The 17,428-nt window shown below is 39.5% G+C and overlaps 1 protein-coding gene across 2 annotated transcripts in view; it reads right to left on the bottom strand.

Annotated features, from left to right (window-relative positions):
* LOC127426206 (immunoglobulin superfamily member 21-like) overlaps nucleotides 1-8,166 on the bottom strand; it is a 395,310-nt gene extending 387,144 nt beyond the window's left edge. For both annotated transcript variants that reach the window (XM_051672857.1, XM_051672858.1), the window contains exon 1: nucleotides 7,795-8,166. In XM_051672857.1, the coding sequence (XP_051528817.1) occupies nucleotides 7,795-7,933 (139 nt within the window). In that variant the 5' untranslated portion in view covers nucleotides 7,934-8,166. The remainder of the gene's footprint in view (nucleotides 1-7,794) is intronic.
* Between the last annotated feature and the right edge of the window lie 9,262 nt (nucleotides 8,167-17,428).

The following is a 17,428-nucleotide window of genomic DNA, read 5'->3' as shown; positions in this document are numbered from 1 at the left end:
CAACTGTTATGTTTTATTTGTTTGGAGAGGCTTTTGGACACATGGAGACATTTTTGGACACTGATAAATTGTTTTTGTAATGCTGTAACTTTTGATTGCTTTGTCGTATCAGCACAAACATTTTCTCAGATACAGTTGACATGATTGGGAACAAAACAAAATCAGTTTTTCTGAGACATCTTATTTACACTCAGATATACAGTGGTGTGAAAAAGTGTTTGCCCCTTCCTGATTTCTTATTTTTTTGCATGTTTGTCACACTTAAATGTTTCAGATCATCAAACAAGTTTAAATATTAGTCAAAGATAACACAAGTAAACACAAAATGTAGTTTTTAAATGAAGGTTGTTATTATTAAGGGAAAACAAAATCCAAACCTACATGGCCCTGTGTGAAAAAGTGTTTGCCCCACCTGTTAAAACATAACTTAACTGTGGTTTATCACACCTGAGTTCAATTTCTCTAGCCACACCCAGGCCTGATTACTGCCACACCTGTTCTCAATCAAGAAATCACTTAAATAGGACCTGCCTGACAAAGTGAAGTAGACCAAAAGATCTTCAAAAGCTAGACATCATGCCGAGATCCAAAGAAATTCAGGAACAAATGAGAAAGAAAGTAATTGAGATCTATCAGTCTGGAAAAGGTTGTAAAGCCATTTCTAAAGCTTTTGGACTCCAGAGAACCACAGTGAGAGCCATTATCCACAAATGGCGAAAACATGGAACAGTGATGAACCTTCCCAGGAGTGGCCGGCCGACCAAAATTACCCCAAGAGCGCAGCGACGACTCATCCAAGAGGTCACAAAAGACCCCACAACAACATCCAAAGAACTGCAGGCCTCACTTGCCTCAGTTAAGGTCAGTATTCATGACTCCACCATAAGAAAGAGACTGGGCAAAAATGGCCTGCATGGCAGAGTTCAAAGATGAAAACCACTGCTGAGCAAAAAGAACATTAAGGCTCATCTCATTTTTGCCAGAAAACATCTTGATGATCCCCAAGACATTTAGGAAAATACTCTGTGGACTGATGAGACAAAAGTTGAACTTTTTGGAAGGTGTGTGTCCCATTACATCTGGCGTAAAAGTAACACCGCATTTCAGAAAAAGAACATCATACCAACAGTAAAATATGGTGGTGGTAGTGTGATGGTCTGGGGCTGTTTTGCTGCTTCAGGACCTGGAAGACTTGCTGTGATAAATGGAACCATGAATTCTGCTGTCTACCAAAAAATCCTGAAGGAGAATGCCCGGCCATCTGTTCGTGACCTCATGCTGAAGCGAACTTGGGTTCTGCAGCAGGACAATGATCCAGAACACACCAGCAAGTCCATCTCTGAATGGCTGAAGAAAAACAAAATGAAGACTTTGGAGTGGCCTAGTCAAAGTCCTGACCTGAATCCTATTGAGATGCTGTGGCATGACCTTAAAAAGGCAGTTCATGCTCGAAAACCCTCCAATGTGGCTGAATTACAACAATTCTGCAAAGATGAGTGGGTCAAAATTCCTCCACAGCGCTGTAAAAGACTCATTGCAAGTTATCGCAAACGCTTGATTGCAGTTGTTGCTGCTAAGTGTGGCCCAACCAGTTATTAGGTTTAGGGGGCAATCACTTTTTCACACAGGGCCATGTTGGTTTGGATTTTGTTTTCCCTTAATAATAACAACCTTCATTTAAAAACTGCATTTTGTGTTTACTTGTGTTATCTTTGACTAATATTTAAACTTGTTTGATGATCTAAAACATTTAAGTGTGACAAACATGCAAGAAAATAAGAAATCAGGAAGGGGGCAAACACTTTTTCACACCACTGTATTTAACCTTGTGCAACCCCGTGTCCACCTGCATGGACGTTGTATGTTGACTTTGCTATATGCAATGCATAATTTAAATGAATTAAAACTGACTGAATACTGTTCATAAGACACTAGACTGTCATTGACAGGGTTAAACTTCTGCTGCACTGAGTCATGTGACACAATAGCATGACGTCAATTTCCTAGAAGTGCTTCTACAGATGCAGTGCAAACAATAGTGCCTCTGGTAAGAAATCTCTTTACGTTTTTTCACTGAAACCTGTTTGGTTGTTAAGAGGAGAGCCTCTAGTTTCATTTCATATGCTGCTTTAAAAAATCTGTTCATTTATCGTGCATCAGCGCCCAGATAAACATATGTCCACATATGTGGAAACCCATACTGCATTTCCTCAAAAGTAGAAAAACATGTTAGAGTTTAATGTTATTCAAAATGGAGTATCTTACAATACTCGGAATATGATACCTGGTGGCAATACCTTGAGTGTAGCTTACCTGATGAGAAGCAACTCTGCAAGTTTGGAGTCTCCATCGAACCCCCAAAAATCCCTCAAAGTCCTCTACCTTGTAAATGCGACGCAGATGCGCACACTGGTTTTACTCTGTTCTCTGTCTCTGTGTCTTTAAGCAAGTCTTTGGATTTTGGGCAAAGCTAAATTAATTTTCCTCTGTAAACTTCTGCCATGGATGTTCAAGTAGCCACAAACTCACACTATTGGTTGAGCTATAAAGAATGGGTGGACCTGAGTGGTCTGCTCAAAATATAAACATCAATGTTTTGCTAGTGCCTGGAAGGCTCAGTGTTTCAACTTTTGGGAATGACTTACTTATAGTTGTCAATGAACAATAAATTGGGATAGTAGAAAGATTTTGACATAAAAAAAGTAAAAAAATTAACCTTTAAAGGAATATTCAATACGCGTTCAATACGAGTTAAGATCAATCGACAGCATTTGTGGCATGATGTTGATAACCACAAATAATAATTTCCTCTTTTTATGAAAAATAAATAAATAAATTTAAAAAAAAAAAAAAATAGGCAAAAATCTGAGTTAAAGTAAGGCACTTACAATGGAAGTGAATGGGGCCAATCCGTAAACGTTAAAATACTCACAGTTTCAAAAGTATAGCCACAAGACATAAACTATACGTGTGTTAACATGATTTCAGTATGACAAAATCACTTACTAACCTTTTCTGTGTTAAGTTATATCCAATTTTACAACTTCATTACCATGACGTCATAATGCGGTGAACTCTAAAATGACCATAAAACACCGACTTAAGCAACTTTACAGCTTAAATAATACCCGAGTTTTAATAGAATGTAAGTGCTTTTATTAAATTAGAAGCTTCACATTTTTGCCTTTAAACCCTCCAGAAATTGGCCCCATTCACTTCCATTGTAAGTGTCTCAATGTAACCTCGATTTCTGCTTTTTATTTTAAGAAAAGGAGGGACAAGTGGATTATTTTTTTTATTTTTTTTTCTTGGGACATTATACCTGAAGTGCTGTAGACTGAACTTAACTTGTATTGAACCTGTGAACCTGTGAATCGCAGCATGTGAATCCATACTCAACATAGTCTGGGTCTATTGTTTTATTTATTTATTTTTTTATTTATGTAGTTTCCACATCCGTCTAATTTGGCTAGCTTCTACCAAGTGACAGATGAATTTGGACAAAAATACTGTACAGTTTAATTGGACAAATGATGCTTAATGCCAACAACAAACAATATGGAAAGCATTTTTTCCTTCTTTTTTAAAAATGAATAAGCCTATTTATAAGCCTAACTATGCATGATTATACGTTAAGTTTAATTTTATTTTTTGCATTAAGCATTGTTTTCCCCTGCTATCTGCAAAGAAGACTACATCCAGCTCTGGCTTAGAGAACTTAGTGCATGAATAGATTTGCTTCCATGTTTCATCATCAGAAGACATTATCAAAATAAAGCCTATGGATTATATATTTGTTATTGCATGCTCACATTACATACTCATTTGCAGAAATAAGCATGCAATAGCTAAAAATTCTAATAAAATAATTCAGATTCATCTCCTCAGTGCAAATTAATCAAACCAAGCAGAATGCGCCAAGAGGTTTTGGACTGTTAGTATAACGAGAACACACTTGTCTTCCTTTGAATTCTTCTCTTTAAATAATCAACTTTCTATTTGGTGACAAAGAAACTCCTGAAGGTCACATTTGTTAAAGAGTGATTACTGGAGACTAAAGCTAGAATTGCCAACACCTGTCTCTGCTGCAGCCAGTAAACTTGATCATGATGGATCTGTTGAGGAAGAACTCTCTTAAGAGGAGGAAATGGAGGAATCCACAGGGGGGGTTGAATGGCTCACTTGTGGAGAGCCTGCACTGCACTGAGTTCTGGAGGGGTGTGGAGGGCAATATTGTGGGCTACTCCTGGAGTGCTGTTGGAGTTAAAGGTCATTAGATGGAACACCACCTCCAGACGAGGTACATTTCTAGAAGATTTTTCCAAAGTCTGTGGGAGCAGTTGTGTCAGAAGGGCACAACAGCTCCTTGATGAAAGATGTGTTCATTTTATCAAGTAGAAATGCTGTATTTAACTATCAGAAGAAACAGAAATGGAAGTTGTTTACTTGGATCAATCTTCTGGGTAATTGAATGTCTATGTTCTGCCTACTGGTTCTAGCCAGTGTCTACTGAAAGAGATCATGCTAAAAAAAAAAATGAATAACAGAAAATCTTAGGCCACGTCTGAACTATGGCTCCTTTGAAACAGGCCTTTTTAATGAATGAGCCAAAAAGTTTACAGAAAAGGGTTTGAACTTAGGAGCTCAGGTAAGCAGTTTGAACCAGTCACTAGCTGTGTCCCAAATTACGCACTATACACTATGCACTTAGCCATATAGTGTACGCATTTTCAAAGTGTAGTACTGTCCCAAATGAAACACTTAACGTTTGATTTACTACATGGAAGAATTCCCGTTTAACAGCTGATGGAAGTGACATTTTAAACGCATGCAATGTGTTGCCGTTAGCTTTAGCACGTTAACCAACCTCAGTTCAACACTTGTATCTCGAACAACGTACATATTCACGCAGCGTGTGGTGATGGTAAAGCATTTGACTCGCATTTCTAAGGTGCTGTCTTCACAGAAGTTTCGCTAGTTGCTACATTCTCCATTATTTGCAATAGTTTTGTCAGCCCAGCAGCACAGCCAGGTAACTCCACCTCTTCCAGTACGTACAGCAAGCCACGAGTGCTGAGTGAATGAAGTGTCCAATATTCCACACTCCATTTTGATGGCTGAAGAAGTGTATCATCCGGGTACTTGTAGTACACTTCATTTTGTTGCATTTTCAGTGTTAAAGGTGCACTCAGTAACTTTTGTCTTTTTGTCATCTTGGTCTTACACTGACACCTAGTGGCTTGGATGCAGCATCATTTAAAATCAATAGTTTTCAGTTTCAGATGCTATTGTAGAAATGTAGTATTCACAGTCAGCCATGATTACTTTAATCAATGAGTGAAAGTGTCAAATAACAGGATGGTTACTGAGATTAAGCGAGTAGTATTCGGCTGGTCATGTGATTCTAACATGGCAGCCCCCATGTGTGGACCCTCTCCATGTAGAATAAAACAGCTTTTATAAGGTTACTGATATGACTGGAGTCTTCGTTTTAATGCGAGTGGTCATGATTTCCTACATATATTCAAAATTACAATACATGTTTTTAGGAGTTAAATGTTTTTAATGAGGGGGAAAAAAAAGAGTGCACCTTTAACATAATGCTCATAGTACTTACACTTCAAAATTATGTAGAATAGTACAGAAGAGTGTGGTTTGTGGCACACCTACTTTCACTGGTTCAAACACCTTTCCCTGTAAATGATGAGAGAATTATCATTTTTGGCCAAACTATCTTCATTTAATCATTGTGATAATGTTGTTTATGTGTACCATAATACTCTTTGTATAACATTATAGTCTGTGGGCTGCCAGGCAGCCAGGCAGCAGGGAGAGAGAAATTGTGTTGGGGAGGAAATAGAAGGATGCCAATGCCGCTGAACACAAGAAAATGATCCCCTATCCATTGTGGCTGTAGACCGTTCATTCCCATGATGGGTAATGACGATCTCTGCTTAACTTTGAGACCTGATGGTTGACGCAACAATGATGCTCTCAACAGTCAGCATAATGCACAGGTGGCCAGTATTAAAATATGGGACACACCAACCACCAATGTAGTCGATATTATGAATGATTGCACCACTCTGTGAGGCAATATTTGCAGGACACGACTTATATCACTGACTCGCTCTTGGTTTGAATGCCATCGTGAGTTGTGACTTGTAACCCAGTAAGAACGAAAGCAGCTGGGCGAGAGTGATGATGATCGAGCACCCTAAACGCGCCAGATGTCGCCCTGAGGTACGAACCTGAACGTCAATCATCATCGAGCTAGAAAATCAGAATGGATGCAGCAGAACCACTAACACGTCACGATACCAATGGTCACATATTAATGGCAATTTAACATTAAGGAATGTTTAACATTTTAAAATGTTACAAAGATTCTGATATTTTTCAGAGAAAAGAAAGCACTCTGGAATGTAAAGTGGTATTAATTGCCCACAGTAAATCCAATGCTTTGCATTTTTATTATTATTAATTTTTGTTTTTTTTTTTTTTTTTTTTTTTTTGTCGTGAGGTAACAGGCTCAGACTCAATTATCATCTGTTTAGAACAGCACTGTTGGGTAAGTTACTCTAAAAAAATAATTAATCACTAACAATTAATGACATCTTCTACAGTGTAATTAGATTACTGTACTAATTACTCTGTCTGAAAAGTTACTTATTACTTATTACATTACTTATTACTATTTACTTTCTTAAACCCTTATCGACCTCGACCAGATGAAAAATACAAGGATGGACAAGAAACTGTTCTTTTAATTCATTCAAATAAATCATATTAAATCAAATATATTATTCATGAACTGGCCAGAGAATTTAAGGGGGCAGCGTTAAATTAGAAAACTTATATTTTAACATTAGATGTTAAATTTCGATTTTAAATTCACTACTGTTTTATATACAATTGTTCTATAGTCTATACAGTATTTAACGCAAATACATCAGAAGTAACTAATAAAAATACTGAAAAATAAGTAATCCCTTACTTTTCTTTTTTTTTTCAATGAAAGAGTAATTTAATTACAGTAATTAATTACTTAGTAATGCATTACACCCAACACTGTAGAACAGATGACATCGTGATCGTGGTATTTAAAGGCATGGAAGGATTTGGGGTGGAAGGGAAGAGCTGCGTGTGAATTAAGTGAACCATAAGAGATAAATAATAATAATAATAATAATAATAATAATAAAGTAAAACACTTTATAATGTATAAATAGGCTATGAATAAATAGACGTGTGTAGGGAAAATAAATATATAGAAAATGATCCAGTGGTTCATTGCTTGTGAGTCGATTCATTTTGGAAATCCTTAACCAAACTGAGAATAAAAGTAGCCTACTGTAAAATGAATGATAGGCTACATCTGTACTCATGTGATTTGACTCTGAATAATAAATATGGTCAGGGTAGACTAACTAATGCGTCCAACCACATTCATTCTGGGAATGTTTAAACGTCCTGCTGCTTTGCAATGTAACGATATGTAAAAAAAATGTCATTCAGTCAGTCTCTGTGCCCTTTCTCAGCTCACACTACTCCGAGATGCCCAGCAAAGTACCATGGCTGAGAATCTCTCATAAAACGGATAAACTTAATCTAAGTCCGTATGAAAAACGTCTATTCGCATACACACAGTATGGAAAGGGGTTCATATTCGTATCCGATGAGAATATATGTGCTCAGAATTCGAAATGCTGCGCAGAATGAGTATTTTTCACTATATTGCGCACGGGTTAGCGATTAAAAAACACAACACAGCATAACAAGATAAGTACTTACCGACAGCTACTTGCAGTAGATCAGCGCACAAGACAAAAAACAAAGACAATACGGTCATCTTTCCCATATTTAGCAATAAATCCCAAACTCCATTGGCGTTCACATGCGCTCCAGCACCTCGCCGCGTAATTCCAACCATTCCAAAGGGATGCGATCCCACAAACCGGGCATGATGCTGTCCAAGTGTCGGAAGGAAAATTGAAGTTTAACACATATGCGCACTTCACAGTACGCGAAGATAAGAGGTGAAGATTGCGCAAAGATTTTTAAACGCGTTGCATTGTGAAATAGTCTCCTCTCGTCGGCTACGACCAGCAATACGGCGGCAGTCGAGGATTAAAAAATAGATATGGATTTGGATGAAAATCTATGCGCTCTCTCTCTCTCTCTCTCTCTTTCTCTCTCTCTCTCTCTCCCTCCCTCCCTCCTGAAACAGACACGAACAGAATCACTCGTGATCACTCGCTTTTTATTTCACATAATTATCCTTAATCCTACCCTGGCTCATACCTTTCCCCTCTAATTCTGTCCACTAAAACGATTTATTCCCGCAGGATTTCCCCACCAAACTGAAAAGGGTTTGAAAGAACATTATAGGCATATACGTGGTAAGAGATGCAACCTTACCCTGCATTAACTGCATAGAACCTGGAAAGATCAAGTGCTTGAAATGTTCCTACGACCATCCGAACGAACAGCGTCACCTAGGGTAACTGCAAATTAACCCCACTCAGTTTTATTTGGGTGGCTAAAGTTTTTATGAATGTAATGTATAGTCGGTAAGGAGGTGATTTGCCATGATAATGATGATTTACAATTATAATGTATAGGCCTTTTGTATATTGCATAGGCCTATATGAATTGTACATACTGTATGCTACGATAATATGGGTCAATGACGTGAAGTTCATTTTTCGCGTCCGGATCTATTAATTTATTAAAAATACATTAAAAAAATGCACAGAAATTCACACAAACAATTACTTAAATGCACCTCTATGAACATGTTTTTATTATTATTATTTTTTTTAATTTCCGAGTTCAAAGTCATATATATATTATTATTATTTTATTTTGTATTTTTTTCTGGGGGTAAAAGTAAAACAAAAGTGGTGTATAAAGAATAAAGAAAGAAAGAAATTTCATTCAAATTCAATTTCATTCAAAGCTGAAATTCTTGAAAAATGTTGGCATAACTAGTTTCGAATATTTTTTTTTTCCATTATTTCTACTAAAAAAGAAGCAGTGACAGTTTTGTGTTGAAATATTATAAATAAATTAAAAATTAAAAATAAAAATAAAAACTTTTGTCCATATGTGTATATATATATATACATACACTATATTGCCAAAAGTATTCGCTCACCCATCCAAATAATTGAATTCAGGTGTTCCAATCACTTCCATGGCCACAGGTGTATAAAATGAAGCACCTAGGCATGCAGACTGTTTCTACAAACATTTGTGAAAGAATGGGCCGCTCTCAGGAGCTCAGTGAATTGCAGCGTGGTACTGTGATAGGATGCCACCTGTGCAACACGTCCAGTCGTGAAATTTCCTCGCTACTAAATATTCCACAGTCAACTGTCAGTGGTATTATAACAAAGTGGAAGCGATTGGGAATGACTCAGCCACGAAGTGGTAGGCCACGTAAAATGACAGCGGATCAGTGGATGCTAAGGCACATAGTGCGCAGAGGTCGCCAACTTTCTGCAGAGTCAATCGCTACAGACCTCCAAAGTTCATGTGGTCTTCAGATTAGCTCAAGAACAGTGCGTAGAGAGCTTCATGGAATGGGTTTCCATGGCCGAGCAGCTGCATCCAAGCCATACATCACCAAGTGCAATGCAAAGCGTCGGATACAGTGGTGTAAAGCACGCCGCCACTGGACTCTAGAGCAGTGGAGACGTGTTCTCTGGAGTGACGAATCACGCTTCTCCATCTGGCAATCTGATGGACGAGTCTGGGTTTGGCAGTTGCCAGGAGAACGGTACTTGTCTGACTGCATTGTGCCAACTGTGAAGTTTGGTGGAGGGGTGATTATGATGTGGGGTTGTTTTTCAGGAGCTGGGCTTGGCCCCTTAGTTCCAGTGAAAGGAACTCTGAATGCTTCAGCATACCAAGAGATTTTGGACAATTCCATGCTCCCAACTTTGTGGGAACAGTTTGGGGATGGCCCCTTCCTGTTCCAACATGACTGCACACCAGTGCACAAAGCAAGGTCCATAAAGACATGGATGAGCGAGTTTGGTGTGGAATAACTTGACTGGCCTGCACAGAGTCCTGACCTCAACCCGATAGAGCACCTTTGGGATGAATTAGAGCGAAGACTGCGAGCCAGGCCTTCTCGTCCAACATCAGTGTCTGACCTCACAAATGCGCTTCTGGAAGAATGGTCAAAAATTCCCATAAACACACCCCTAAACCTTGTGGAAAGCCTTCCCAGAAGAGCTGAAGCTGTTATAGCTGCAAAGGGTGGGCCGACGTCATATTAAACCCTATGGATTAAGAATGGGATGTCACTTAAGTTCATATGCGTCTAAAGGCAGATGAGCGAATACTTTTGGCAATATAGTGTATATATATAAAACCTTGATGGTTACACCACTTTGCAGTCAACAAATAATCTTTTGCTAGAGAATGCTGTAAATGCTGTGGATAAATATGGACACAAACATTACATTTCTTCGAACTTGACATGTTTGAAACTAGATGTTTAAAATATTTATTTTTATCTTGGACAACTCTACTGTATATGTCAATCACCCATATAAAAACTCACTGAGCACTTTATTAGGAACACTATGATCCTAATAAAGTGGCTGACGTGGTCTCCTTCTGTTGTAGCCCATCCGCCTAAAGGTTTGATGTGTTGTGCATTCTGAGATGCTATTCTGCTCACTACAATTGTACAGAGTGGTTATCTGAGTTACCGTAGCCTTTCTGTCAGCTCGAACCAGTCTGGACATTCTCCGTTGACCTCTCTGATCAACAAGGCATTTCTGTCCGCAGAATTGCCACTCACTGGTAAACTCAGAAAAAAAAAAAAACAACAACAACAAAAAAAAAAAAATCTCAGGACATCAGAAATACTCAAACCAGCCTGTCTGGCACCAACAATCATGCCATGGTCGAAATCATTGAGATCACATTTTTTCCCCATTCTGATGGTTGATATGAACCTTAACTGAAACACCTGACCTGTATCTGCATGATTTTATGCATTACACTTCTGCCACACGATTGGCTGATTAGATAATCGCATGAATAAGTAGTTGTACGGGTGTTCCTAATAGTGCTCAGTGAGTGCATATATACTGTATATTTATCCCAGGATAAACTTGGTTGTCCTGGCCTAAACTGTGGACCTATATAATGAATGTATCATATAAAAATAGTGAGAATGATTTTATTGGCCTCATAATATTATACAACATAGTATTCTGACAAAGGACACACAGGATTCACAGTCTTAGGTGGTAGATAAATTATTGTGCCAAGTGCATTGTTTAATCACTGTAAAGGTTGTGGTGATTCAGTGGTTGAATGTGGCCATATGGGACTTTAGCATGAATGAGACAGTTTGTTGGCACTCCCACACATTTCACATTTGCACACAATTCATACCGCCTTACATTATACCTGTGCTGGGTGTATATTACTGAAATGCTAATTTTGCCTCTGACAACACCCACAAGGAAGACTGAAGCAAGGATGAGAATATTATGCAATACTCTGGGGTCAAGACCTCGTTGCAGGCGCTCTGAAATTCAATCAAAGGCACACATTAGAAAATGTATTTCAAAACTCTCCAACAGAACCTGCCACAAGTGCTAATTAAAGAGATGTGGGTGTACAAACACATACCTGAGGTGGTTTAAGGTCTTCCGGATGTTGAACTCTATTGTGTGGAATAATTGTATTCATGTTCACCCACACTGCAGAGGGCGAGTTCTCACGCAATACTGTCGGGATGCTCAAATGTATATATCATTATAGTCATTTCTGGTGAGCTGTGAATGTAAACATCATTTGAATGTGTATTTGCTTATGTACGTGTTGTCGAAACCTAATAAGAGAATGAGAAAGAAAAGAGAAAAGCTATGCACTCGTACACCCTATTGCATATTTATTGACTGAGCTGTGCCACAGTGTCATTCAGATACTCCCTGCCCTGCTTAGTCCTTCCTCCAATCACATGTGTGCTTGTGCAGTTATGACAATATCCTTGGTAAACCTCTCTGAGGGGAGAGCAAAGAAGAAACAAAACGTGAGGCCCCAAAGATAGTGCATCAGACTCTTGAGCATGGAACCACTCTGCTAGAGATGAAATGGCCACACTGCCTGTGGTGTGGCAAAAGCTGGGACCTGCGATACTGATGCGTTATCACACATCTCTAGAGGGCAGTGTCAACAACAATTTATTAAAGCAACAGAGCCTAACATGTTACTGTCCATATGGCATCTGCTGCCCCCCCCCACACAGACAGACCTCTTCCCTCTTCCTCTCAAGCACACCTTACTCGGTTGTCATGGGTGGTCTGATTTCTGTCTCCTTAGTCCTGTAGATGTTAAGTAGAAGTTAAGGCTAGATTGAGAACACTGACGCAAGGGCTCTTGGTTCAATAAACACTAAATGGTATTTACGTTCCGATTGTTGGACTGACAGACAGCTGGAAAGTGTCTCCCAGACAAAAAGACAGATAGGCAGGTTGAGGAATGAATCCCATTTCCTTTCACTTCTTCTTAGTCAGTTTTTTTTCTTCCTCTTCTTCTTTTTTTTAAACACTCGCCACTCGCTGTCCTCTCCACTGTCTGTAGTTAACTCCTCATTCAGGGAAAACAGGTCTGGACAGATGATATTTCCGATTCTCATTGACATCAGTAAACATTCTCTTTGTGTGCGAGATACATTTCCATCAGCTGTCATTCTAGGCGCCTGGAGTCTTTTATCACACTTAGCTAGACGTGCAGTTTGAGTTCCAAAAATCAGCAAGGGAAAGCTCATGTGGCGTTCCTATACAAAATATGTTGCTGTCAAAATAAAAATATCATCCATGGCTTTATTTACACTTTCAAATGAGTTTTTTTTTTGGTTGTTCCTTGTGTGGCTTATGCAGAGAGACAGCCAAACCTAAACACAGCTGAAATGCACTATGGGTCAAAGACATGATGCTCATTTTTTTTGTTTTTTTTGTCCAGATCTATTAATTTATTCAAAAATACATTACAAATGCAATTCACAAAAATAAATAAATAAGTAATAATAATAATAATAATAATAATAATAATAATAATAATTACTTTAATACAGTACATTTCTTCTATCATTCAGTCATTTTGATATTTTTTTTTTTTTTCTGGGGGTTAAAGTAACAATTGTCATGTGGTGTAACTGTCCGGAGACTGTATAAAAAAAAATAAAATAAAAAAAAACTGAAATTCTTGAAGATTAAATGTTGGCCTGATTAGTGCAGAATAATATGGTAGTATAATTTAAAAAATAAATAAAAATAAAAATGTTTTATTTAAAAATACTATTAATATTTTAAAAACTGTGGTGTAACCAACATGTAGGTAGCCATTTTTTTGTCATAAAACAGAGAAGATTGCTTATGACCTGTTTGTTAAGCTTTAAAAAAAAAAAAAAAAAAAAAATCTAAGGCTGTTGATTTAACATGCTAATTCAGTGCAATTAATTCTATGAAAAATAATGTGTTAAATTTTTTTCCCTGCAATTAGTCGTGTCCCCGGGCCGTAATAAGGAATATTCCTTCCATATGAGCAATTTAAGCATGGAGTACCACCTGTTTTCTCCAGGGGGCAGTAAGCAAAATTCGGCAAAGCTCATCTTATACAGACAGAGAACAAACCACACTTAAGGCCCAAACATACTCTACGCAAGTACGTGAACACAGACATATCTTGCTACGCAAGCTCGATTTCACAAGTCGTTACATTGTGAAATGTGTCAGCTCTCAATTCAAAACCCAGCGCAAGTACGTGCTTCATTCTCAGCATTGCCACAAGGGGAGCTAGAGTGGATTTCTTCTTTCAATCAACAACTGTCATGGTGGACTCAAACATGTAATTGTATTATTTGGTTCTTTTTATGAGTTTTATGAGTTTTGACAAACATAATCTTTCCAGCACAGTGGAATTAAATAGCTCTGGTCATGTGACTATTTGCACCACTCATGCAAAAAAGCATGCACTGTCATTTACAATTGACAACTCTGTGCAAAATACATCAAAAACTCCTTTTAGTCCCTGGTCACAGTTGTAACCGGTGGGATTAAATGGGTTAATGACAGTGTAGATTACCTGCAGGGTTCCAGCAATGTCTCCAACTTCTCCATTGGTTAGTGCACTATCAAACAGACACTGTGACAGAACCTTGGAGACAGCAGCAGGATTTCCATTAGCCAGTAATCAGTAGGCCCACCTTCGCTCCCTATACGCATATTACGCAGTCTGCATAGGGCACCAGCTCCCTAGGGGGGCACCAGAAACTCCACCGGCTGCCTTTACTGGCATGTTATACGTTATTCAACAACCCAGTAGCAGTTGCAGAACACAGACGATCGCTCACACTTTCACTTCACGCTTACACCACGCCTCGCAACTTTCGGAACACGCCTCGCAGTGGAAGACCGGTGTTCAAATGGCAGCTGTCTTGCCGCTGCAGTCATGTTACAAAGTTCCAAGCTCTATCTGTGCTTTGCGGGCATGCTCTACTGCTGTGCTACATTGATAAAATGCTTGGTGCAGGTATCAGCATAATGTCTTCCACCATCTGTTTTCCCGACAGTCAATGCACATGACATTAGCGGCGTTTGCGCGAACTGACACGCTTCTCATGAACTACGGTTTATTCTAAGGGTCATTTTACGAGTTAATGGCGTTAAAAACATTTGTGGCATTAAACGAGTTTTGCGTTAACGCGTTATTACTTCGACAGCACTAATATGTATTCGCTGATCAGCCACAACTTTAAAACCACTGACATGTGAAGTGAATAATATTTATTATCTCCTTACAGTGGCACCTGTCAAGGGGTGGGATATATTATGCAGCAAGTGAACAGTCAGTTCTTGAATTTCATGTGTTGGAAGCAGGAAAAATGAGCAAGCATAAGGATCTGAGCGACTTTGACAAGGGCCAAATTGTGATGGCTAGATGACTGGGTCAAAGCATCTCCAAAACGGCAGGTCTTGTTGGGTGTTCCCGGTATGCAGTTGTTAGTACCAACCAAAAGTGGTCCAAGCAAGGACAACCGGTGAACCGACGACAGGGTCATGGGCGCCCAAGGCTCACTGATGTGCATGGGGAGCGAAGGCTAACCCGTCTGGTCCGATCCCACAGAAGAGCTACTGTAGCACAAACTGCTGAAAAACGTAATGCTGGCCGTGATAGAAAGGCGTTAGAACACACAGTGCAACGCAGCTTGCTGCGTATGGGGCTACGTTGCTACAGACCGGTCAGAGTGCCCATGCTGACCCCTGTCCACCACTGAAAGTGCCTACAATGGGCACATGAGTGTCAGAACTGGACTATGAAGAAATGGAAGAAGGTGGCCTTGTCTGATGAATCACGTTTTCTTTTAGATCATGTGTACGTCGTTTACCTAGGGAAGAGATGACAGCAGGATGCACTATGGGAAGAAGGCAGGCTGGCTGGCGGAGGCAGTGTGATGCTCTGGGCAATGTTCTGCTGAGAAACCTTGGGTCCTGACATTCATGTGGATGTTACTTTACCACCTACCTAAAGATTGTTGCAGACCACGTACTCCCCTTCATAGCAGCGGTATTCCTTGATGGCAATGGCCTTTTTCAGCAGGATAATGCGCCCTGCTAAACTGCAAAAATTGTTCAGGAATGGTTTGAGAAACATGACAAAGAGTTCAAGGTGTTGACTTGGCCTCCAAATTCCCCAGATCTCAATCCGATTGAGCATATATGGGATGTGCTGGACCAACAAGTCCGATCCATGGAGGCCCCACCTCACAACTAACAGGACTTAAAGGATCTGCTGCTAACGTCTTGGTGCCAGATACCACAGGACACCTTCAGAGGTCTTGTGGAGTCCATGCCTCGATGAGTCAGAGCTGTTTTGGCAGCACAAGGGGGACCTACACGATATTAGGCAGGTGGTTTTAATGGTGTGGCTGATCGGTGTACAGTTGTGCTCAAAAGTTTGCATACCATGACAGAAATTGTGAAATTTTGGCATTGATTTTGAAAATATGACTGATCTTTTCTTTAAGGATAGTGATCATATGAAGCCATTTACTATCACATAGTTGTTTGGCTCCTTTTTAAATCATAACGATAACAGAAATCACCCAAATGACCCTGATAAAAAGTTTAAATACCCTTGAATGTTTGGCGTTGTTACAGACACACAAGGTGACACACACAGGTTTAAATGGCAATTAAAGGTTAATTTCCCACACCTGTGGCTTTTTAAATTGCAATTTGTGTCTGTGTATAAACAGTCAATGAGTTTGTTAGCTCTCATGTGGATGCACTGAGCAGGCCAGATACTGAGCCATGGGGAGCAGAAAAGAACTGTCAAAAGACCTGCGTAACAAGGTAATGGAACTTAATAAAGATGGAAAAGGATATAAAAAGATATCCAAAGCCTTGAAAATGCCAGTCAGTACTGTTTAATCACTTATTAAGAAGTGGAAAATTCAGGGATCTCTTGATACCAAGCCAAGGTCAGGTAGACCAAGAAAGATTTCCGCCACAACTGCCAGAAGAATTGTTCAGGATACATAGAAAAACCCACAGATAACCTCAGGAGAACTGAGGTTACCACAGGTAACTGCTCTGGAAAAAGACGGTGTGGTTGTTTCAAGGAACACAATACGATGATACTTGAACAAAAATGAGCTGCATGGTCGAGTTGCCAGAAAGAAGCCTTTACTGCACCAATGCCACAAATAAGCCCTGTTACAATATGCCCGACAACACCTTGACACGCCTCACAGCTTCTGGCACACTGTAATTTGGAGTGGCGAGACCAAAATAGAGCTTTATGGTCATACCCTAAGCGCTATGTTTGGAGAGGGGTCAAGAAGGCCTATAGTGAAAAGAATACCATCCCCACTGTGAAGCATGGTGGTGGCTCACTGATGTTTTAGGGGTGTGTGAGCTCTAAAGGCACGGGGAATCTTGTGAAAATTGATTGCGAGATGAATGCATTATGTTATCAGAAATTACTGGCAGACAATCTGCATTCTTCTGCACGAAAGCTGCACATGGGACGCTCTTGGACTTTCCAGCATGACAATGACCCTAAACACAAGGCCAAGTTGACCCTCCAGTGGTTACAGCAGAAAAAAGTGAAGGTTCTGGAGTGGCCTTCACAGTCTCCTGACCTTAATATCATTGAGCCACTCTGGGGAGATCTCAAAAGTGCGGTTCATACAAGACGACCAAAGACTTTGCATGACCTGTAGGCATTTTGCCAAGACGAATGGGCAGCTATACCACCTGCAAGAATTTGGGGCCTCATAGACAACTATTACAAAAGACTGCATGCTGTCATTGATGCTAAAGGGGGCAGTACACAGTATTAAGAACTAAGGGTATGCAGACTTTTGAACAGGGGTCATTTCATTTTTTTT

Source organism: Myxocyprinus asiaticus, chromosome 35, assembly GCF_019703515.2.
Source record: "Myxocyprinus asiaticus isolate MX2 ecotype Aquarium Trade chromosome 35, UBuf_Myxa_2, whole genome shotgun sequence".
Taxonomy (NCBI): Eukaryota; Metazoa; Chordata; class Actinopteri; order Cypriniformes; family Catostomidae; genus Myxocyprinus; species Myxocyprinus asiaticus.
This window is presented reverse-complemented; position numbering and strand designations above follow the sequence as displayed.